Source organism: Varanus komodoensis, unplaced genomic scaffold (genome assembly GCF_004798865.1).
Source record: "Varanus komodoensis strain SLA01 unplaced genomic scaffold, ASM479886v1 scaffold5, whole genome shotgun sequence".
Lineage (NCBI taxonomy): Eukaryota > Metazoa > Chordata > Lepidosauria > Squamata > Varanidae > Varanus > Varanus komodoensis.
Window position 1 is genome coordinate 4,630,851 of NW_025336087.1, and position 25,008 is coordinate 4,655,858.

Below are 25,008 nucleotides of genomic sequence, written 5' to 3' on the forward strand. Positions count from 1 at the left end.
GAAAATAGACACGTTAGGAACACCAGGAACTAGCAGCATGCCTTTTCAAAACATACCTTTTTGAACAAGTCTGGCAAATGCTGAAGGTTGCAGAAAGCAGCCATTTTCTCAGTTATTCTAGCTATAAAAATGTAAAAAAAAGCATTGCTTTTTATCAACAGATACAGCATCCCTAAAGTGTCATGCCTGTGTTCACCTCAAGCAGTGAAACCCTAACCTGAAGCATGCTAACTCAACAGCCACAGGGTTACCCAACAGCTCAGAACTTGTTCACAGAGAAAGCGATCAGCTCCAGCATGTGTAATGTTACACTGGCATGCACAGAGCAATTTTGCCTTGCCACTGATTAACCACAACAAATGCCCCTCAGGTGAGAATTGGGAGAGAGGGATTCCAGGTCAGACAGGAGGACCCCAGGTTGACTAGAAGCAGAACACAGGTTATTCGCTTTAGAACACTTACAAGCTGCTTCTCTGTCTCCTAAACAGCTTACAAAAGAATTATGGGCATTCAATATGGTGAAGACATGCTACATTTTGCTCCAGAATATGGGCCAGATGGGAAGAATTCAGAGGGTCATAATGAGAATGTGTAAATGATCTGGAAGTCCAAAATGAAAAAAGACTAGAGAGACCAGAACTATTTTGTCCACAGATATACAGGCAGATACAGAGGCAATTACAGGGACACAGATATGCAGGCAGTTTTCAGATATTTGAGAAGTTCTCTCAGTGAGGCTATCTAAACAAATATTCTCTAATCAGGTATCCTCCAAATTCAGTGGACTCAACCCATTTCCTATAGTCCAATGTATCTATGTATCTGGTATGCACTAAGTTGGGAAAGGCTAATTTAAACTACAGGATGAGAAATTCAGTACAACTGGCAGAATGATTTCCTAAATAAAGAGGGGTGTGTGTGTGAGAGAGAGAGAGAGAGAGAGAGAGAGAGAGAGAGAGAGAGAAAGAGAGAGAGAGAGAGAGAGAGAGAGAGAGAGAGAGAGAGAATGAGAGCAAACAATTTGGATGGAAATCTGTTGGGATTACCTGCTCGTTCTCTTGGACTTCTCAATAGATTTTGATACCATCAATTATGATCGCCTGGACAGGCTGTCTAAGTTGCAGGCTGGAAACACTGCATGCAGTGGTTCTGCTCCTACTTGGATGGCTAATTCCAGAAGCTGGTGCTGGGGGATTATTGCTCCATGTCTTGTTTATGTGATGTGGATCTGCAGAGCTTTATTAACTCTGTCCATATTGCTCAATATCTGCATGGAACTGCTGGGGGAGGTTATCCAAAGGTGTGGGCTGAGCTATGTCATCAATATAGCTCATTCGTTATTCTCATATAATGCTGGTCCTCTACCAGCTACACTGGCTTCCAGCTGAAGTCCAGACCCAGTTCAAGGTGTGGTTTTAACCTATAAAGCCCTGAACAGCTTGGGACCAGGATACCTGAAGGAGTGCCTCTTCCCTTACATGCCCTCACACCCCTTAAGATCTGCGGGAGAGGCTCTGCTCCAGGAGCCCTCTTTAAAGGAGATAAAAAAAAATCTACCTGGAGAAGGGCCTTCTCTGTGGTGGCTCCCAGATTATGGAATGTGCTGTTTGGAGAGGTGCGCCTGGCGCCAAGTTTATATTCTGGCGCCAGGTTAAAACCTTTTATTTAATTGCTATTTTAAACATTAATATTTTATTGTTAACAGTCGCTCTTTTTGTTTTTTTTGTTTTGTTTTGTTTTTATATAATCTTTTATGGAATTTGTTATTTATAAAGATTATTTTTTTATTATATATATATATTGTGAGCCGCCCCGAGATGCCAAGGCATGTGGTGACGGCATACAAAAGTTTTAAATAAATAATAATAATAATAAATATGCAGATGACACCCTGTGCTATCTTGCCTTTTCATCAAATCTAGGTGAGACAGTGGCTATGGTGAATCACTGATCTAATGAGAAGAAAAGACACATGAGTGAATGAGAAAGCAATGGAGGGAACTAAGCTTCCCCAGGAAGGGAATGTTTTCAGTCTCCGCTGCTTTTAAATCTTTTGCTGCATTTTAAGTCCTTGTACTGCTTTAACTCTGGCTTTCATTACTATCACTTCTGTTTCCTATTTCAGTTTTAATTTTTTATACTGTATTTTATTGATGTGTTTACCATTTTTATTGTATTTAACTGTTGTGAAGTACCCAGAGAACTTGAGGCAGTAAAGAAATGCAATAAATAAAATTAAGGATTTTGTAGCTTAGGACATGACTAGATCTTCCATTTCATGAAAACTTGTTTAGAAAGAAAAATATACACAGGCAAGCAATGTATTGTTTGAGCAAAATATCTGAACAACATTGTCTGAATAGAAAGAGTATAGCAACATTAGTAGCAGGAATACCAACAGGATGCCTGTGTAATAAAACCTTTAAATTATGTCTTAAGTTAAGCATTCACACTCATGAGCTCCGCTCAGAATGCATGCATCTGGATTCAGTGCTTTCAAAGTGCACTGGTGTCCAGTCAACGAGCCACTCCCCAAGAAAGAAAGCGCCATTTGCAACAAGTCCATCATCCTTAATGCACCCTTCTTTACTGGGCTCCCCACTTCTAGAAGAAATTAGGGGTATATATCATGACTATGTTGGATCAATGGGCCTCAGACAGCTGCCTGATTCTGCTGAATGGCGGCTCTGCCTACGTCTGGACCTTTGTTGGGTTGCCTGTTTGTTTCAACCCCCTTTTGTGTCTTTATCTGTCAATACCCACAGCCATTAAGAGACAAGAATGTAAAAAAAACAATCAAACAAATATCTATGATATTTAACAGTATTATGGAAACCCAAAGGGAGGACAAAATGCCCTTCTCCTGATGCAACTTAGCTTGCTCTGACTTCTCACCCTGCTGCGTGCTACATTGCCATCTGCTGGATAAACAGCTTAAGCAAATAAATTTCTTATCACCACAATAAGGCGATAGTTTGGTCTACTTTAAAAGATGTTTGAGAGTAATTTTACTTACTTGGGCATACATTGAAACCATATCATTTTGTTTGAACCCATACATCACTGACTGGGAAGAGAAGGGCATTAGTCAATTTTACTAAGCCTGGAATCAATTTGGTTGGGTCGCATTAACAAACCTAATATAGAATTCTATCACAGTTTCTTTCTTTTGATCTCTGCATGATTCTTATTCTAAAGCCAGGTTTACTTGTTTGTAATTTTGCATGATAAAAGTTATTCAATTAGAAAACAGATAATTTGCTTTGAGGCAAAAAGGTGACCTTAACACTCCATTCCTAAGCCATAAAGGGCTTTAGAAGTTAAAACCAGAACTTTGAATTTGGCCCAGAAACAGGATGGGGTCTAGTGCAGTGGGCACAGCACAGGTGTAATATGATTGTATCACCCAGTCTTAGAAAGCTAGTGGCCATATGCCAGACCAAGTGCAGTTTGCAAACAGTCTTCAAAGGAAAACCCATGCATTAAATGAGTCTAACCAAGAGATGATCAGAAAACAGATAACCAAGGACTGGTTATACCTGTCTAAATTATGATTTGTTTATTTCTTTTATATATTGTTCAACAGCTACACATGGCTCCCAGAATAGTTTACAGAAAATTTAAAAAATACAGATGTTCATAATTACAATATGATGACATTCTGCAAAAAACAAAACAATAGGATAAACACACTCAGAAAGTCATTATAAATAAATCTATATATTTATTGGCCACCAACCTACCCACCTCTTCAAAGATATGTTACCCTGAACTATCAGAGAATAACTATTTTTTCTTTTTAATTTTCACAAGGGAAGGAGAAATTGTTAGCAAACTGCTCTAGCAGCAACTTTAAGTAAGGAACTGAAACTCGGTTACGAAGCTGCCTTCAAATCCTGCACAGGAAGAAATTCTATTTGGCTTTAGTACTTATTGTTGCCAAGATACCAATACCAAATGAAGTAAGAGCAGGCAGGAGGCATTTGTTCTTATAGTCTTGCGAAGGCAAGGAAGTGTATGATTTCATAAAACAAGGGTGGTCAAGAGGTAGATCTGCAGCTTTTGGAGACATCAACCCCTAAGAGCCCCTGCAAGCAGGGGTCAGTAATAATATGATTCAGAGTCCATGACATCTATAGAGATACTTTCTGCTCACTCCTGTCATAAAGCACAAGTAATTAAGTAATTACTTTATGGTTACTCCAACACCAACCTAATGCATTTTAAATAAATACACTCTGCAATTAATTGCAGTTGGCATGAGTAATGCCAATCTGTCACTTAAGTAGACATCTATAGGTGGAATGTGTTCTCTACGGACCTGGGTATATTTTAATCAATTTTCTCAGGGGGGAACACTTGTTCACATAAAGTTTGTAGTTGGTCTGTTGAAATCAGAGATTTTTCTCAAGTGAAAAGGGCTTTGAAGGATAACCTGGTTTCTCATTTTCAGACAAGATCCTGCCTCTCCTAGCAGAGAATTCCACTTTCTGAAGTGAAAAAACTGTCCAACTGTGATGTAAGAGAACCAAAAGCCTGGGCTCAACAAGGAGATAACTGAAGGGCTAGAAGCTATTTGGCTGACTCCAGTGGGAATGAGATCACAATGCTCTTATTTCTTTAAAAACATGTTTTCTCCTGAGATGAGAGAGCCAGCTGTGACCAATCTAGTCTGGAAAGAAGACCCTGCTCCCAAGATCTCAACCTGTACTGAAAATCAGGCTGCTGCAGTGTCTGGGTATACTAACAGCAAGGACTGGATTAGCTAACCACCTCCCAACATATCCACACACAGGCACACACACACGCACTTAAAGCTGAACTTGCTGCTGGGTTTGACTGTTATGTACTAACCATAGATGATACTATTTCACTGTAATCTTGTATTTATACTGTGCCATGATTAAGAAATTGACTTTTTATTTGAAACTGATGATATGGTTTCCAATTCTGATATTTGCTTACTGCTGGATTTTGATAATTGTGAGCTGCTTAGGCACAGCCCACTGTGGAAGAGCAGCTTATAAAATAACTTTATCACACTCGTGTGATCCTGTAGCCCCAAGGAGAGTCCCTGGGGGATCCTATGGTCCCTGGGAAGATTCCTAGAACATAGGATTTAGTGAATCTTCTTCTCAGTCCATGGAAAGGGATAGCCATGTGTGGAGAATCAGATCCAGCTTTGAAAGTCGCTTCACTGGGGTTCAGAAATTGCCCTTCTGCTCCATTGCTGGTACCTCAGTGTTGTGAAGTCACGAAGAACGATTCTGGGGGTGGAGGCTAAGGACCTGTTCCCCTGACATCCCTCCAAATTGAGGCGGGGGGGGTTACACTCAAAAGAAGAAAAAGAAGACGACTGCAAGAAGAATGCTACCACTCCTTTCACTCTTCCAGAACAAGCCCAGCCAGGCTTCAGAAGTTCCTCCACCACTTCATCTCCCTTTTGAAACTCCATTACTCTCTTGGTAACTTACAAGTGTTCTTTCTGTGCTGGTCCTTTCTTTCGTTTTTTAAATTCAAAAAACAGGAAGGCAGCTGGCAAGTTTTATATAATTAAACTGTGTGAGATTCTAATCTTTTCTAAAACACACACAGAATTAAATGCTTGGAAATGTAGAGACTGAAATGATGCAAGAATGAGGGTGAACAATTACATCTATTTGTCAGGTAAAAAAACAGGTCCAGCTGCAAGAAATTAACAGAAAAAAAATGCACTTACTATAAATACATTTCCCCGTGTTGAAAAGGAAATTGGACATGAGTACCCAGTAAACCACCATGGCTCCAATGAGAGAGATCAATGAAAATAAAAGGCTAGTCCATTGTCCAAAAGATCCAAAATAATACTTGCAAACATCTGGGAATTCCCAAGTTCCAGTATCTATTGCAGCTGGAAAAAAGATATGAAAGACATCTATCAAGCAAAGGGTTAATACTAGGACTTACTCATCTGAGCTTATGGTTAGCTGTACAGGGAATAAATCTTTTCAAGACAGGTAAATACCCAATATATGCTATCTTCTTCATATTTAGACCAGAGGTCCCCAGTGTGATGCCCACTGAGATCTCCAACAGCTGCCACAAAGCTCCCCACTTGCTGCCCCCTTCAAAAATTGTTTGAAGACAGGCAGGAAAACTTTGGAAAATATTACAGATTTTTTTTCTTCCTCTCTAGCATTGACTCCCTCTGCCTCTTCATCTTGCTTTTCCCCTCTCCATTCCAACATCTAGCTTCATTATTTCTCTCCTTACCCCTTTACCTGGTTGTTTCTTACCCCTTTAGCCTCTAGTCTTGTTCTTCTATCCTCCTTTCCGCTTGCTATTTTCCCTCCTCCCTGCCTCTAACATCTTAATTTCTCTTTCCCACTTGTCTTTAGCTTACTTTTGACTAACCAGCCCCCTCCCCACCACATCAACCATTATGTTACTGGCCATGCTGTTTGGGAACCATTTTGTAGTGGCACCTGTAGTAGTTTCTCTAATCCCAAAATGTGTCCACATTTCCTGCAATGCCTACAGCTCAACATTGTTCTAAGGCATAGGGGGAAATTAAAATGGTGGCTTCCAGATTTAGCCAATTGGAATAGAAGGCCAAAGTCAGGCACCAATGTTTGGTAAGAGCCCTGCTAGAGTCCTGGCAGCTGCCCAAGGGTATCAGGTAACAATGCCTGATACGTTGTGGAGTTACTCAAGGTTTATCCAGGTAAGGCATTTCTTGTGCACTTCTGATTCCTTTCACAGTAGTTTGCATGTGATATGTTATCCTTCTCTAAGGCCTCTCCTATGGTTTACAGTCAGTTCCACAGGGTTTTTAAAAAATTTTTAGAGCATAGAAAGCGTGCTACTATATAGAAATTGCACTTTGAGAAGCCTGTGTATTTTCGCAATTCTGCTAGACTGCAGCGTCATCTTGTGAGTAATTAGTTTAAGCAGCAGGTTAAAAGTCTCATGTAGAGAAGCCCTCAATAAATGTGTGGTAATGTCTCTTTTCCTGAAAGACAGCTTGGTCACTGCTACCAGTTTTCTCCTGCAACATCCAGTCATATGGAAGCTTTTGGAGTTTCACTGTGTGCTCTCAGTTCATGTGGGGCAAGACAGTGGGCCAGTGGTCTACAACTAACTGCACATTTAGAAAATGCTTCATTTTCGCAGGGCTCAAGTCACGGTGCAAATAATTTCTTACAGCAGAAACACGTATTTATTTTACTGCAACATATTTGCCCTCCCGCCCCCTGAGATCGGCAGCAGAGGCCCTCCTCCGGGAACCCTCCGTGAAAGACATTAGGAGGCAAAGTACCCGGAGGAGGGCTTTCTCTGCGGTGGCACCCCATCTATGGAATGCGCTCCCCAGAGGGGTCTGCCTGGCGCCGTCGTTATTTGTTTTTTGGTGCCAGGCTAAGACCTTTTTATTTCAACAATATTTTAATAACTTTTGATATTAGCTATATGTGTTTTAATCTGCAGCCAGCGTGGATCTGGAATTTATTTGTATAATGTTTTATACTACTATTCTTATTTATTTATGTAAGCCGTCCTGAGGATTTGCGAAAGGACGGCATACAAATATTCTAAATAAATAAATAAAAACATAGACTTACGTATCATTGTCCTGGATTTCAGAACTCTGTAGCAGCAGTAAAGGGTCAATATGCTCATTAGCATAATAATACTAATTCCAGTAGTAAATCCTGCCTGTTTAAAAATGAAATTGTTTTGTAATTAAATGCATTAGCAAATGGTGGTGTTAATCCAAATCAAAGCTATTGTGTAAGATTTAACATGAAAATATTCTTATAACATATTCAGAGATCATGCTGTCTGTGTACTCGTAATTTTCTTTGCTATATATACGAGTTTTTTGGTTTTCCCAGAATTTCAGAAATGGATTAAATTTTATATTAAGCTCTTAGACAAGAGTTAACACTAATTTATTTAATTCAATTTCTATGCCGCCCCATAATGCAAAGGTTCTCTGGGTGGCTTATAATAATAGAACATAACACACAGATAAATTACAATAAAACAGTTTATTAAAAAATATAAAATTATAAAATGATAGACCATCTCAAATAAAATAAAATAATGCAGTCCTGAGGTTTTCTTTTGGGGGTTTTTTCAACATTGAGAGGTACCAGATGGATGTTCTCTTTCCCCATTGTTATTTAACTCCTGGCAAGTTCTGTTCAACCAAGTCTTAATATTCATTGATTTGTACATAATGGGTTAAAAAATAAACTTATTCTCTATGCTAATTATCTTCTATTGTTTATTTACAAATTGCAGTCATCTGTTCAGGCTTTGATGCAGATGATCAATCAGTATGGACATTTATCTGGTTAATCCATTAACTTGTCAAAGTTGGAATATATGTCTACTGGCGATAATACATCCCATAGTGCATTACCTGATCATCAATTTAGACTCTGTGCAGAGTTTATAGCTTATCTGCAAATACTTGTCCCAAGAAAGTTATGACAAATGATTATGTTAAATTTGAATAGGTTAATTAATGAGATCTCAAGGGACATTGAATGATGGGGATGGGTAATACACTTAAAAGAATGTAAAACCTTGAATTCTTTATGTTTTATGTAGTATTCTTTTATTTATACTTGGGAAATATTTCCAGAAGGCTAATGTTTTGTTTTGTAAATTTTCTAGAGTTCCACTCCACAAATATCCTTGAAAAGGATTCCCCTTTTGATTAAAAAGGTTGGATTTAGTCTCCCTGGCCTTTCCATCAAACCTTTTCGTTGATCTGCACTACATTTTGCTCTTCCCCTTAGATTCCTCTCCGTAGTCAGTTCTGGAATCTTCATTTCTGGGTCCTCTTCCCAAGTGGATTGCTTTGGTTAAGAGTATGGGACTGAGACTCAGGCTTCTAGTCCCCACTTAGCCATGGAGCTAACTGAGTGACCTTGGGCCAGTCACTGTCTCTCAGCCCGATCTACCTCACAGGATTGTTGTTGTGAGGATAAGATCGAGAGAAGGAGAAGTATGTAAGCCGCTTGAGCTCCTTGATTACAAAAGAGGCAGGATATAAGTATAAAAAACAAATAATAGCCTATTTATTTTTAATAATGGTAGTGTGTTCTGTTGTATGTCAATATATGTAAGGAGTGCTATGGACCTTTTTGGATTTCACTGAAAAAATGTCAGTGTTTCAGATCTGATTTTTTTTTCTCTAATGGAGAAACTTGGTTGTTTTTAAACTGCATCAGACAGACAGACAGTCATATACATACAACATTGCCTTACCTGTTTTATTCCCCAGGGAATACTTAATATAGATGTACCCATCATTGTATTCCAGATCATAAATCTAGTGATGGTGGGAACACATGAAAAAATAAAGAAAATTAACATTAGTAGAGGCTGCTTTTGTTTGTATATGTAGAAATGGGAATTTACAACAGACAAACTCCAAAATAACCCTCTTGGCATCTACAAAAATACTGGACATACATTGTTACTGTGCTTGAGTTTTTCTCATGACCTTCGCTAAAACCGTCTATTTTGAGAGCAGTTCCTAATGGACTGTACACATAGATTTCTTCTGGAGCAGGAACTACATGATCAGGAGCAGCCTAGCAAAAGATGAGAAAAAGCATTAGCTGCAATGCACATCTCTGGTGCTCCCACGCAGGAGTCTCCCACCGCCACACCCCTTCTGCTTCACAAATCTAGGTACAAGAAGTTTGGTCATTGTCAGCAGTAAGAGAAACACACTCTAAAGATGCTTGGAGTCGACCTTTCTGATGGTGCCACAATATGTTGGTGAGAGAGGGCTTCAGTGCCAGGCCATATTGGCTCAGACTGCATTCTACCCCAGTTTTTCTGTTAGTTGGACAATAAAATCAAAGGACTAACACAGCCTTCCCCAATCTGCTGTCCTAGCAATGGGCTGAATTACAACTCATGATGTGTTGGATTAGCTAGGTAGGATGGGTGTTGTAGTCAAACACATCTGAAAGACACCAGATCGAGCAAGGCCATGTTTGCGTCAAACAAGTTTGCACTATTCTAGTTGTCTGCCCCTCAAACATTACCAGCAATGAAATGTGAAACAGTTGTTTAAGGCATCCTCTAGTGGTTAACAGCAGGGGTGCTGAACCTCTTTCAGCCTGAAGCCCAAATTCCATTTTGGAGAAGCTCTCAGCGGCCATATTCCAATGATGGGTGGAGCTGAAGGCAAAAGAGGTTGAGCCAAAATGCAAGCTTATTTTATAGAAGGAATGTAGGGTAAGAAGCACATGGCCATCTGGAGAACACTGGTGGACTGGACTGGCAACCCAGAAGGGTCATATTTTGCTCCTACAACTGAGGTTCTACAACCTGGTTCACAACCTGCATGAAGATTCAATTACTTTTTTTGCAAACAATATAAAATGCTGCCCTGTAGAACTACACCTGTGAACTCTGTCCATGGAAGCCTCACATTTTAACATGTTATACAACTGAATCAGGTTCATAGACTGGCTGAGAAATGTATATTTCATGTAATAAAATGCTTTTTTGTTTGTATGGCACATTTTATGCCATAATCCAATAGTCTGGATATATGAAACTGGTATTATGAAGGTGTAATAAACCTAAACACAATTCAAACAAGGATGAGATGCTGTTGAAGGGTGTTTCTTCGGATTGGATGGAGGGTGTTACACCTGTCCTGTGTGGGATTGCACTCCCCTTGAAAGAATAGGTTCATAGTTTAGAGGTCCTGGAACCATCTTTGTCAGTGGAGACTCAGCTGGCCTCTGTGTCACAGAATGTCTTGGCTGGTGGTCCATCTACACCCTACTACACTCTGGTAATCTTCAAGGTAGGGTTACTCAGGGTTCAAATGCAGCCCTTTGAGATTTCCCAAGTGACCCTTTCCCAGCCTCACCCACTTTTCCTATTGTCACCAATCATTTGGTGGTTTTTCAGCTTTTTTGTAGTTTTTTCCCTTATTCTAAAGGGCTGCAATGCCTCTCTTAAGGTTTAGTGGTTTAAGCTACAAGCTGAAAGAGGGCCAACATTCATGGGTTAAGCAACTTTCAGAATGCATTTTATGTCCTACAGTAAAAAAAAATCTTGACTAGCATGGTAGAGACAGTGTTGCTACCAATGCGACAAACAGATCTGGAGCTTCAGAGAAAGATGATAATAGTGTTACTTCTGAAAGCATTTTCTCCTTACTCATCGAACTTGCCTGTTAGACCACCATACATCTCAACCATTAAGCTTCTTTCCCTCCAGATTCTCTTAGTTCTAACTAATAAACACTAAACTGGCTGAAGTGGTTGCTCTACTCATCCTATTCAAAAAATGATCAGACAGAGTGCTGCCATCTGAGAGAGATTGATCTGAAAGAGCACGGCAGAGGTGTCAGCCCCCACAGCTGAAATTTGCAGAAACCTTTATTTTTCTTACCAATCTTCTATCTGAAGGTGAAGTGAGACGTCTGTAGTAGTGAATCCGCTTATTCATTGCGGAAGCTTCGTCAGAAACTCTCTGCGAATCATCACTTGCACCAACAATATTTGTAGGCTCTACGTGGAATGGCCTAAAAGAGAAACAAGAACTCAGTAGCCCTTTATCCAGAATTGGCAGACAGCAAACACATACAGATTACATAGTAGTTAATTTATTTCTGAAAGGGTTAAATTTTAATCTATTTACATTTTAAAATGTAGATGTTCCTAATCTAATAAACCAAGCAGGCATTCTTAGTTGTAAAAATGAGGGGAAAAAGCAGCGAAGGGGCTTTAATCTCCAGCTTGTTCTCTTACAACATGATCCCAAGCTTGTTTATTCAGAGGTTGCCCTGAGTTAAATTGGTTCAATTTTCTGCCACAAAAATTTGTTTAGATTTCTATTTACATTTTTCAAAAAGCAGAGAGATTTTTCCTCAATTTATTGCTCTCCAGATATTTTGCACAACAGTTCCCAGCATTTCTTGTCCATTGGCACAGTCTCCAGCTTATGGTAGTTAAAGTGTAAAGCATATGGAGGACACCAGATAGTGGGGGCTAAAGTCTGAAAAAGTGGGGATAGGGCATCAAATCTACTGTGACATAATTTCTTTTGATCTATGTACTTTATAAGCCTTTGTCAGAACGGGAAAAATGAGGTATTCAAGATCACCGCAGATGGGGACTGCAGCCAAGAAAGTGAAAGACGCTTGCTCCTTGGAAGGAAAACTATGGTAAAGCTAGACTGCATACTAAAAAGAAGAGACATCACCCTGCTGAAAAAGTGCACATAGTCAAGCCTATGGTTTTCCCAGTTGCAATGTATGGCTGTGAAAGTTGGACCATAAGGAAGGCTGAGCGACAAAGAATTGAAGCCTTTGAATTGTGATGCTGGAGAAGACTCCGGAGAGTCCTTGGACTGCAAGGTGATCAAATCAGTCAGTCCTAGAGGAGATCAACCCTGACTGCTCTTTAGAAGGCCAGATACTGAAGATGAAACTCACATACTTTGGCCACCTAATGAGAAGGAAGGACTCACTAGAGAAGAGCCTAATGCTGGGAACAATTGACAGCAAAAGAAAAAGGGGATGGCAGAGAATGAGGTGGCTAGATGGAGTCACTGAAGCAGTCGGTGTGAGCTTAAGTGGACTCTGGAGGATGGCGGAGGACAGGAAGGTCTGGAGGAATGTTGTCCGTGGGGTTGCGATGCGATGGATCAGACATGACTTCGCGACTAACAACAACAACAACAAATTACAACAGAGAAAATGATGATCTTTCTCCTGATGTATTTGTACTATTCTGCTATAGCACAGTTCTATCTAGAGGCTGCTTAATGGAAAATCAGGAAAGGAAGTAAAGCTTGGATCTCAGTGCTATGGCAAAACCAAAAGTAGACACAGCAATCAACGAACTCGTGTAGAAATGCTCCAATGCAATAACAAGTTATAGTGGTAAGACAGTGAACTGAAGTGATGTTCAAGGGTCTCCATGGCATCTGTAGCATTGCTGTTACTTCCCTTAGAAATCTGCATTCTACACACTGGTAATGTTAGGACAAGGCAGAGGATTTGGAGGCAGGAGGACACCCAGTGCTTACTCAGAGATGAGGGAAATGCTGTCTGCAGATGCTCACACACACCCCTTTTTCACGTTTCAGAATTAAGCCCAAACTCAGAACCACTACTGAATACAGTACTACCTAACACTGGTCTCCAGTCTTTATACTTCTTCTGCCAATATGCATACATCAGTTCTAGCATGCTTTTTTAAAAGCAATATTAAAAACTGCAGCACATTGAATGTTCAGACAAGATATAAATAGGTAGGGCTACTAACGATTTTTAACAGGATTCTTGGATAGGATAATAGGGTTCTTCCACCTTTAATCATTGTGTTGACAAGAGAATTTGAGCAGGAAAAAATCTATCCATAATATATTATCAAAGAGTAGAGTTAAGCATTTCTCCTCCTTACCTTTTCCATTTCAGGTCTTCAGGGCTAAACTGAATATTGAGAATTCCAACATCAGTTTCATCATTCCCAACAGGGATTAGAAGAGGTTCAGCATCTTCCTCCATATTTGAAGTACCCCTTTCTACTTACTGTGTTCAGTTATTTTTACCTTTAAAAAATAAGATAGCAAATCTATTGCAAGTGATCATCATATTTCCTCAAAGTTATACTTCTTCATGCCTTATCAGATACTTGATAAAAAAAAATAAAATTATCCCTCGCAAAGGCACAAATACAATTGGTTCACACACAATGCTAAGCCACAGTTTATTTAACCAATGGTTTACTGTCATACCCCTGGTTTGTATGGCAGACAAACAAACAAACAATTTATTTAATTTCTAAACCACCCCGCTAGACACATGGCTCCCTGGGCAGATTACAACCATTATGCACTGCTTTCTCAGTCCTTGGGTTGTTTCTTTCTCTCCTCTTTTCCCCACTTGAACCCTATGTTCCAAATTGGTTAGTGTTATGTGAAAACCATGTCACTGCTATAGTTTTTTGAAAAATTATGTGATTGCCACAAAGCTATTCTCTAACTGGGTCTTATTTTTTATTCTCTGATATATTCCCCTTTCTTATGAAAACCTTTTCTTTAAAGTTAATACATGCAAGGAGGATTCAGCTAATTATGTAAGAACACAATCCTATGGCCTTTAGAGAGAGTTTAGATGGCTGCAGGATTTTCTGGAATCCCAGTATTGCCCTCAGAAACTTGTTCCAAGGTCAGAGCTGGGTCTCTGAACCTGGAAGTGCCCTCTGGCTGCCATCACAGCAGGTGCGGAAAGAACTGCAGCATCCTTAGGGCATCTCATACTCCTTACCTGCCCTGAGGCCGAATACTTAGGGGGCTGACATTGGCTATCTAATCATTTAGCATGGCAGAAAGAGCAAGGTACAGAAGCCTATAGATGGCCTTATTATATATTTGTCAGCCACTTTTTAAAAAGGAATCTTTTTATGACTTGGGCCAGGAATAAATGAACTGTGGTCTAGCTCTTCTTCACACATAAGTCTAGACATGGGCATGCCGGATAGCGATGGAAATACTGCCCAAGATTTCCCCTTGGTCATTTTTACTCAGAGGCATATCACTTTAGGAGTTTTCACACATAATGATAAGCCAAGTATTCTGGCTTAATAAAGAATGCTGTGAATGATCTGCATGCATGTGCACACAGCCTGTGCAGCTTCACACAAGCGGGTAAGCAAACCTGGAATGGTTGATTCTTAAACCAAGAAACTCTGTCTTAAAGCAAGTTTTTGAGCCTGCATTGTTTGGCCACAGTTCACCATAATCCCTTGTTTGGATGCTTTTTTATCTGCTTGTGCAAACACATAGATATGGACTTTAGTACACATCACAGCCAGTGTGGTGTAGTGGTTAAGAGATTGGACTGGAATTCAGGCAATCTGGGTTTAGTCCCCGCTCAGTCAGGGAACCAACCAGACTGGTATTCGGGCCAGTCACAGCCCAGCCTACCTCAGAGGGTTGTTGTTGTGGGGGTGAGATGGCAAACAGGAGGAGAATGAGATAAACCACTTTGGCTTCTTTGTAAGAAAAAGGCAGGATATAAATCAATCGATCAATCAACATATGAGCTGATTGAACATTTGAAGAACAAGACTAGCAGTGCAGTTTTTCATATCTACCCAGAAGCACTGAGTTCAGTGCAATTTGTTCACAGGTAAAGAATCATAGAATAGCAGAGCTAGAAGGGGCCATGAAGGCCATTGGGTCCAACCTCCTGCTGTTGCAGCACACCATGTTGCACCATCCCTCTCAGGTGGTTGTCCAGTTTCTATTTGAATGTCTCTAGTGTGGGAAGAACATAAGAAAAGCCATTCTGGGTCAGACCAATGGTCCTTCTAGTCCAGCACCCTTTATACATAGTGGCAAACCTGTTGCCCTCAAATAGGACGAGTACCAGATCTCTGCCTGCCCAAGCTCCTCAACACTTGGGGTACACAGGCATGCTGCCTCTGGTAAAGGAGGTAGTATGTAACCAGACAGTCTAGTAGCCACTAATACTTTTCTCCACGAATCTGCCAATTTCCTTTTTAAAGCCATCCAAATGGGTGGCCATCAAGGCTTCCTGCGGCAGTGAATTCCAAAGTTTATCCATGTACTCTGTGAAGAAGTACTTCCTCAGTCCTAAATCTCCCACCAATCAGCTTCATGAGATGCTAGGTTTTATAGTGATGAAAGGAGGAGAAAAATGCCTTCCTTTCCACACCATGCATTATTTTGAACACCTCTGTCATGTCTCCCCTTACTTGCCTTTTTTCCCTCAGCTAAACAGCTTTTTTCTTAACTGTGGTAGCCGCTCCTCATAGCAGAATTGTTGCAGCCCACTGATCATTTTAGTTGCCCTAATTTGAACCTTGTCCAACTTAATAACATCCTTTTTCAGATCAGTCAACCAGAACTGTATACAATTATATTCAATATTTTCTAAGACGATCAGCAAGTTCATATTTGAGTCTATAAGAACTCTAGGACCAGTGTGGCGTAGTGGTTAAGAGCCTGGGACTGGGACTCAGATGATCTGGGTTCTAGTCCCTGCTCAGCCATGGAGCCAACTGGGTGACTTTGGGCCAGTCACAGACTCTCAGCCCAACCTACCTCACAGGGTTGATGTTGTGGGGATAAGATGGAGGAGGAGAATGATGTAAGCTGCCTTGAGCCCTTTGTAGGAAAAAGGCAGGATATAAATCCATAAATACATAAATAAATAAATAGGACACATACCATCTTGGCCAGGATGCAGCCAAAGAAAAGCTGTATAATCATGGATTTTCTGTCACAGAAATTGGTTGGTTATTTATTTATTTATTTATTTATTGAAAGCTTTTGTATGCCATCATATTATACAAGATCTCAGGACACTTACAAGTTTTAATCTTGGTTGTGATGTCCTTTTTGGTTGCATGCTTTTTTCACTTGGTTTTAAAATGCTAATTTCCATTTATTTATTATATTTTAATCCACTTAGTAATACATGTTCTCTGTAAGCCACCTTGAGTTCTTGTAAGGAAAAAGTAGAATATAAGTCAAATAAATAAAAAATAAACACTACTGTGCAGAGTCAACCTGAATAAACAGCAGATTGCATAAATCTGATTTCTAAAGTAAGCTTTAGGACATCTGTAAATTATACATGCTTTCTGCTGGAAGATTGTCCCAGCAAGATCCTTCAGCACATTCAGAAGATAAACTTTCACCCATGATATCCCTATCCAACAAATATTATTTGCAAGTCAAAACAAGCTGTGGGTTAACTCATTGTGTCTGGCAGCTGGAGAATATCCTCTTTTCCAGTTATGCAATTATGTCTTTCCCAAAGCTTAATTTCTGTGCAAAATGCTCTCAAGCACTGTGCCCCTGCATTCATTTATGACTGAGCTTAACCAGCACTTTGAACAGACAGGTAGTCAGCAAAGCTGTTGCAACAAGGGAGTCACATGCTTCCTGTAACTGGGCTTAGTCAACAGCTCGGCTTCAGTTTCCAAACAGTTTTCCAAAGTGGTCCAAGATAGTGCATGTATGACAGTTGTCCAAACTGAATATAATGAAGGCAGCCTTATTCAAGCTGCTTATGCATCTCTGTGTTGACCAGGGAACTGGGAACCAAAACTCAATTAAATCAAGTTTGCTAATCATGGGCACAATCCAATAACGATTAGTCCTTGCTTACAGCAATCCTATAGATGTCTACTCAGAAGCAGACATGTCAATGGGATGTATTCCCAGGTAAGTGTGCATAAGTGTTTCTTAAGACTGCAATCTTAAAATCCCATTCTTTTCCATTAGAGGTTAAGCACACATTAAACTTCCTGTTGCAATAAATGCTCTTTAAAAGTTCTTAAATTCTGGCTATATCATGCCCATGATTTCCTTTATCTTTTCGGTATTTTTTAAGTTGCAAGTTGCTCGGAATGAGCAAACTGAAACTACCACTATGAATTACTTTCCACTACAAGACACACTCATCCTAAGTATTTGTAATTTACATTGAATTATTTTTCTTCACACATCTGACAAATTTAGTGCTTCCTAAATAAATAAAAATAAGAAATAAATCAGTGAATCTTACACATCCAATTTCACGTGGAGCGGTTTTGGTTTCGCTGAATGTCGCCGGCAAGTAACAGCCTGTCCAGGTCCAAAAGAAAAACAAAAACCCACATAAACAGGAAGAACTGCCGCTCTTCTGAGCGTAGATCCTTCAGACTTCACCTTATTTCCGGTCCGAAATGCAATGGAACCCGACCCAACTTGCAAGAAATACAAGCTTCAATATAGAGATAGTAATTGTAGAGTGACCTCACTTCTGCGTCCACAGAGCTCCTCAGAGAGCCATAGATACAGATAATTAGAGTGATACATGGCAGTTTCCTTTTTTACTTCAGATGTCTATATGAAACCGTGAAAGGAGTGGAGGCAAAGGCCCACTTGCTTATCTTTCTGTCTGACCAGGGTATTCAAATTTCATATGTCTATTTTCTTCCTGTTCCTTTTCTTCACTGTTTACCTTCCACATTCATACAAAGTGAGTTCAGCAATACAAATCTGTTCTTTATGTGGACTTCAAATTCCTCAGGAATGTTACTTAAGTTTATTTTTGGCACTATGCTTCTGTTACTGATCTTTATCAGCTTTCCCCTGATTTTAAGTGTTCATGTTCACTCCCACAATCTGCTTCTGTTTTTGCAATGTGAATGCAACATCTCCACCCCTTGCTTCCAATTATGTGGTCTATTTGAGTTCTGTATTGGCTCTCTGATGATGTCCATGTGTACAGTCATTTGATCAGTTGCCTGAAATACTTATTTGCAACAACCAGATGGTTGGCTTCACAGAATTCTAGACATTGTTTTCCTACTTCATTTCTGACCTCTAAGTCAAATTCTCCCACAACATTGGATTCTGCTTTGTTTCTTAATTTTGCATTCCACTCACCTATAATTAACGGCGTATGTTATGAATTTCTTTCGAATTACCTCCATACAAGTTTTTTGTTTCTTCTTCTTCAGCATCTTTTGCTGGAGCATAGACTTGGGTGATGGTCAGGTTGATAGGCTTTTGAAAATGTTACTGATATTATTTGGTCAGACTCTGCATTATAGCCACTTATCGCCTGTGCTATATCTTGCCTCAGTATTTTGAGCCATTGTTTCATCTGAGTTTTTACTGAAAATGTCCCATTCCAGTGCACTCAGAAGTGATTTACCATTGCTACCTTCTGCACAGTACTAAGAGTGCACAGAGTTAGATTAATAATATGCATACTATGTGATATTTCCATGAAAACTTGTATCTGTGGTGTTGCTAATCTATACAAAGCAGGTAGCTGACAGTTCTTAAATCGTTTATTACAGCATAATTGTGGTGTAGTGGTTAAGAGCGTGGGTCTGAGACTCAGGTGATCTGGTTTCTAGTCCCCTCTTGGCCATAGTGCCAACTGGGTGACTTTGGGCCAGTCACAGATGCTCAGACCAACCTACCTCAGAGGGTTGCTGTGGGGATAAGATTGAGAGCAAGAGAAGACTAATGCATGCTGCTATGAGTCCATAAGAAAAACTGGGAAATAAATCTAATAAATAATAGCAAGTCTATCAATGTTACATACATGTGCACACTCATGCACACACATATTTGAAGGTAAATAATACAATACAAGATGGTTGGTAAACCTGTCTCAGAAATCATTATTATTTATAAAAGATTAACAATGGACTACCTTCAATTGAATTCTTTGTATGCTAAGTGAATTTAGCCTTCTCTTACTATTGAGAACTGGGGAATACACAAATACTCAGGCCAAATGCATGCTAGATCTTGTGCTTCTCAGAGGACTGTGGGATTGAACCAGGCACATCATACACAGGGAACAGCTCAGGCAAACAGCAGATATACAGGCATCCTCACAAATTCATAAAGGGATAAATAGAAACAATGACTTTGGGAGCAATACTATGCATTTTTAGCCAGAAAAAAGAACAACAACTCCCAGCATGCCCCAGCCAGCCATGTTGGCTTTAGAACAGAGGCTGGCAGAAGGTAGAGCTCTGGATAATCTGCCAAATCCATCCCCAAATATTTAGGAGTAGCAGCAACATTCCAAGCTCTGTGTTATACTGCTGAAGTGGAAAATATTTGGGATAACTGGAATAGATAACTGCATGGAAGGAATGTTAGAAGAGTTCTGTTCAGTTCAGATACTCAGAACAAAGTTTCAATTTCCTAATTTGTCACTTCTAAGTGTATGCCTCTTGCATCAGCCTCCAATTGTTATATCTCAAGTTTCTAGTAAAAACAAAACAAAAAAGGATCATACAATTCAGAAGACAACCCTCTGATGTCTAGAGTAAACATATATTCACTACCAGAATTTAAACAGGAGCAGTTTGGACCATTTATTGTGCCATTTAACAGGTATAATTAGATTCACACTATCAAAACTACCTTATTAAACTGTGCTTTGATTTCTATGGTGGCAGTTTATTCTTATCAGGATGATCATATTTCAGGGAGATATGTGTTTCTGTAAAATAATGTATAGATGGTCTTGCCTTAAGGCATAGTTAGTGAACTGGAGCATTAATCTTCAGCCATTTAAGACAAGATACCAACAATTCACAGCAACTATAACATGAGATTTACAATGTCATCTTCCTCTTTTTCTTTTTGCCAACTGCCTGCTTCCCTTTGCCTTCTTAATTTATTCATTTCCTATGTCTTACACTTTCACTTCCTCCTTTCGTTTCCTCTGGTTGAGGATGATGGGAGCTGTAGTCCAAAACATCTAGAGGATACTGAATTGTAGAAGACTGTTCTAGACTGTCTCTTTCCTTCTCTCTGTTTTCCCCCTTCACTTAACATTTATGACACTGAATTTATTTATTCTTCTATGTCACTTAATTCTTCTATGTCAATTAATGTAAATCTCTGAGGTTTACATTAATCTGCATAAGTAGAATGTTATATTAAAATATATACATTAAAATCATTATATTACAGCAAAACTAAAAAATACAGGTGATCTACCTTCTTAAAGGTGGCCTAAAATAATTTTGCCTTTTGAGGCAAAATTATTTTAGGTCACCTTTAAAAAGGTACATCATTCTAATGGCAGAAGGTGAAGAGAACTAAAGAGCCTCTTGATGCGGGTGAAAGGGGAGAGTGCAAGAGTGGCTTGAAACTCAGCATTAAGAAAACTAAGATCATGGCATCTGGTCCTATCACTACCTGGCAGATAGATGGGGAAGAAATGGAGGCTCCAAGATCACCGCAGACAGTGACTGCAGCCAAGAAATAAAAAAAATGCTTGCTCCTTGGAAGGAAAGCTATGGAAAATCTAGACAGCATACTAAAAAGAAGAACCATCACCCTGCCGACAAAAGTGCGCATAGTCAAGGCTATGGTTTTCCCAGTTGCAACGTATGGCTGTCAAAGCTGGACCATAAGGAAGGCTGAGTGCTGAAGAATTGAGGCCTTTGAATTGTGGTGCTGGAGAAGACTCCTGAGAGTCCCTTGGACTGCAAGGAGATAAAACCAGTTAGTCTTAGAGGAGATCAACCCTGACTTCTCTTTAGAAGGTCAGATACTGAAGAGGAAACTCAAGTACTTTGGCCACCTAATGAGGACTCACTAGAAAAGACCCTAGTGCTGGGAACAATTGACGACAAAAGGAGAAGGGGACAGCAGAGAATAAGATGGCTAGATGGAGTCACTGAAGCAGTCGGTGTGAGCTTAAGTGGACTCAGGAGGATGGTGGACGACAGGAAGGCTTGGAGGAATGTTGTCCATGGGGTCGCGATGGGTCGGACTCAACTTTGCGACTAACAACAACAACAACAAAATAATTTTAAATATAAGAATGAATAAGGTGTAACACACTTATGTGTTCCAACTTCACAAGCTGAAGATCATAGTTTGGCACAGAGGTCTATATATCATGCTTGGATTTGTTAGTCATGTGGCTGGTGTGTGCTGGTCAATCCAGCCACAATGGTTCAATAGTATTACATGCACTTACCAATAGAAACTTATGACATTACATAACTCAGGCTTTATATAACTCTGTATGTACTTATCTAGGAGTAAGTCCCATTTAAATCAGTGAGATTAACTTCTGAGTATATATGTGTAGGATTCCACTGCCAGAGTTTAAATGGCTTGATCAAAACAAATTCTCTCTCTCTTTCCCTGATTCATTCTACAGCTTTCATAATTTTGTTCTTTCAGGTTTTTAGGGTTATTATCCCTACACACACAAATATTAAAACTGTTTACACTGTATTCTGGTACAAACGTCAACATGTAGGAAAAGGTGGATAGGCTATATGTCTAATTTTGTGTATTAAGTACTTGTACAACAAAACAGAATAAAAAATTTCACATCACAAACACTAAATTTTTGTGGCATATCACAATCCTGTATACATTTATATTGCAGTAAGCTCCATTCAGCCCAGTGGTGTTCATTTCCAAATGCATAAGTTCCTCAAATATAATACAGAGAGCTTTGAGAAAGGTTTCAATCTCCTGAAACCTGACCTTTAGTTTTCAATTATAAATGCAAACTATCCTAGAAACAAGTGTTACCGTTTAACCTGCTAACCTGAAGTAGTAATCATGATAGATCCTTGCTAAAATATTCACCTCTCTTGACTTTTCCACATTTTATTGTGTTACAATCTGGAACTGATTTACTTGGCATTCTTTCCATGTTATATATATGAGTTACACAGCTCAGTGAAGGTGCAAAATATTTTCTTGTGGCACAGAAGTTAAGCAAACTTGTTGGATGCACCAGTATTCACCACCTTTGCTGTAACATGCCTAAATAAGCTCTGGTACAACCCACATTCTCTAGAAGTCACACATTGTAACTAATTGAGTGGACTCCACTTGTGTGCAATTTCATTGCCACATGACCCCAGATTAAATACACTTGTTAGGAAAGCTCCAGAGCTTGTTGGAGAGCATATGTAAGCAAACAGCATCTTGAAGACTGAGGAGCTTTCACATACCACCAAGGTAAAGTTGTGCAGAAGCACCTATCAGGATTGGGTTCCAATAAATAAAATCTCCCAAAGTACACCTGAACTTCCTCCAGAGCACTGCTAAATCCATTATTACAAAACGGTAAGCATATGGATCAACCACAACTCTGCGTAGAGACAACTGTCTACCAGTGACTGAGAAAGGGGGGAATTGACAGGCAACTAAGGAACTAACTCTGAAGGAGCTGCAGAGATCCACAGAGATGGGAGAGAAACTGTCCATGGGACAACTATGATCCAGACACTCCAGAAAACTGGGCTTTATGGAAGAATGGCAAAAAGAAAGCCATTACTGAAACAAACCCATATCAAAGCAAAAAGGCATGTAGAAAGGAGACACAGCAAACATGAGGGAAGAGGTACATCCTGGTCTGTTGAAACCAAAACTGGTTTTGTCCTTGCCACAAAACAGAATGACACAAAGCCAATTGTGCTCATTGCCCTGAGACAGCCGTTCCCACAGTACAGCATGGCAGTGTCAGCCTTGTATTGTAGGGATGCTTTTTTCTGTATAGGGACAGGGAAATACAGGGCCAGTATAGGGAAAAACCTGTTTCAATCTGCAAGAGACCTGGGACTGGGGTGGAAGTTCCAGCAGGACAATGACCTAAACACACAGAGTGGTTTAAAAATAAGAACCTGAATATCTTAGAATGGCTCCCCAAAAGCCCAAGCCTTATTTCAATTGAGAATCTGCAGCAAGACTTGAAAGTTACTATTCATCAATGGTCTCCACCCAACCTGGCAGAGCTGGAACAGATCTTTCTGGAAGAATGGGGAAATGTTGCAGTATCCAGATTTATAAAGCTGACAAGAGCCTTACTCAAGAAAACTGCTAGCTGTAAATGCTTCTAAAGGTGCTTCTACCAAATACTGACTCAGGGGACTTAAATACTTATACAACTCACAAGGACCAGTTTATTTTTATTTATTTTTGTGCCAAGATAAAGGTATTTTGCACCCTCCCATTATTTGTACATCAAGCAGGAACAATGCCAGTTAAATTATTTCAAAGTAGAAGGACAAGTTAATGAGTGTTTAGGCCTGAACAGAATGTTAAAAATGTAAATAGTTATTGTATCCCAAAAGATAGGTAAGTCAATAAGTTAAGTTTGCTTGTTGATAAACTGTAGAGTGAAAATCAGAAAATGTAAATTCGCCAAAGCAAATGTACATGCCCTTTGTGTTACCAGGAGGTTTAACTGTTAAACCAATCAACCAGCATGTTAAGGAAGGCTCTATTAAGGGTATTAGGCTGTGTCTATTTTCTTGTGACTACTACCAAATTGTACTAATTTCATTATTCCATTTATTACTTGCATGCACAGAATAAAGCTTCCTGTTGGTATTTTTGTGTGGCAAGTACTTTACTTAGAAAGGATCCTCAGATTCAAACCAGAGGGGAGGTTTTATCCTCTCCTGGTACTAATTTTGGAAGTCTCACAACAACAAAGTGTGCAAAGGTCAAAGTGGAGGTGAATACTTTCCAAGACAGTGTACTTAGCAAGTGCTTTATCTTTGTAGTGATAAGGATTGCAGATCAAATCAGAGGCCCCACAGTCAGGGAAAGAAGCCATCTAATAAGCAGTGTGGTTTGCCACCCAATATCCGATGTGCCTGACAAATGATTGGGCACATCATGGGTAGTGCATCTCCTCCCTATACTTGGTCTGCCCGCAGGTATTCCAGGGGACTCCTCAGGAAAAAGGAGTCCTCTCCTCCCTGCTGCTACCATGAACCATTTCAAATGTGCAGTTACTTTTTGCACAGCAGAAGCTTGAAACCCATTCCCTGTCCTATTGCTTTCTCTAGTCAAACTGCTACCAAGAGAAACCCAAGCTGCAAGGTATCTTGTACAGTGAAAAGAGTGTTTTCCAGGTTTTATACCCTCTTCTCAGGAAGATGCTCATCTTTTGTTTTTTTCCCCCATTAGTCCCCATGTGGGGGAAAACATATTTTGGCATTTGTCCTGATCTTCTAGGTGCTCTGGAAGAGCTACAAGGAATTTCCCTCCTTTTTAAAGGGAAAGAAATGTTGACAGTCAAATATGGGCTTCCCTTTTTAAAAATTCCCCTTTTTACAATGGGGAAATGCATGGATTTGCACTGGAAGACATCTCTGTGCTTGCCCTAAGTTTAACCCCTCATGGGGGGCCCCCTTCCCATTTTGAAGGCATATTGACAGTGATCCAATATGCTGGGAACAGCTATGCACAGCTTTCTCAGGGCCCAGCAGTGGCCAGCAAAACAGAAACCTTGAAATGAGGGATTGGGGTGAATCCAGAGAATCTTGCAGAATAATTAAACAGGATCTTTGGTGGTGAAGGGGTTATAAAGCTCTGTTGTGGGGAATGAAAAAGCTGCTGAGAGGAGACTAGGGGAAAGTATAAACATGCCCAGCTTACAAAGCCAACCAACAGAAAAAAAATAGTGACCTAGTGGTGAAGGACAAATAGCAAATA

At 39.8% G+C, this 25,008-nt stretch overlaps 1 protein-coding gene across 6 annotated transcripts in view; it reads right to left on the reverse strand.

The window, feature by feature from the left end:
* The window catches only part of SLC38A9 (solute carrier family 38 member 9), a 70,325-nt gene that overhangs the window by 42,355 nt on the left and 2,962 nt on the right, over positions 1-25,008 (reverse strand). For 3 of the 6 annotated variants that reach the window (XM_044446440.1, XM_044446441.1, XM_044446437.1), the window contains exons 1-7: positions 17,573-17,735; positions 13,434-13,581; positions 11,416-11,548; positions 9,466-9,587; positions 9,259-9,322; positions 7,599-7,692; positions 5,720-5,890 (exon numbers count right to left, since the gene is read on the reverse strand). In XM_044446440.1, coding sequence (XP_044302375.1) covers positions 5,720-5,890; positions 7,599-7,692; positions 9,259-9,322; positions 9,466-9,587; positions 11,416-11,548; positions 13,434-13,537 — 688 coding nt within the window. In that variant the 5' untranslated portion in view covers positions 13,538-13,581; positions 17,573-17,735. Of the gene's footprint in view, positions 1-5,719; positions 5,891-7,598; positions 7,693-9,258; positions 9,323-9,465; positions 9,588-11,415; positions 11,549-13,433; positions 13,582-16,369; positions 16,504-17,572; positions 17,736-25,008 lie in introns of those variants that run through there. The other 3 variants (XM_044446439.1, XM_044446438.1, XM_044446442.1) reach the window with 3 other exon arrangements.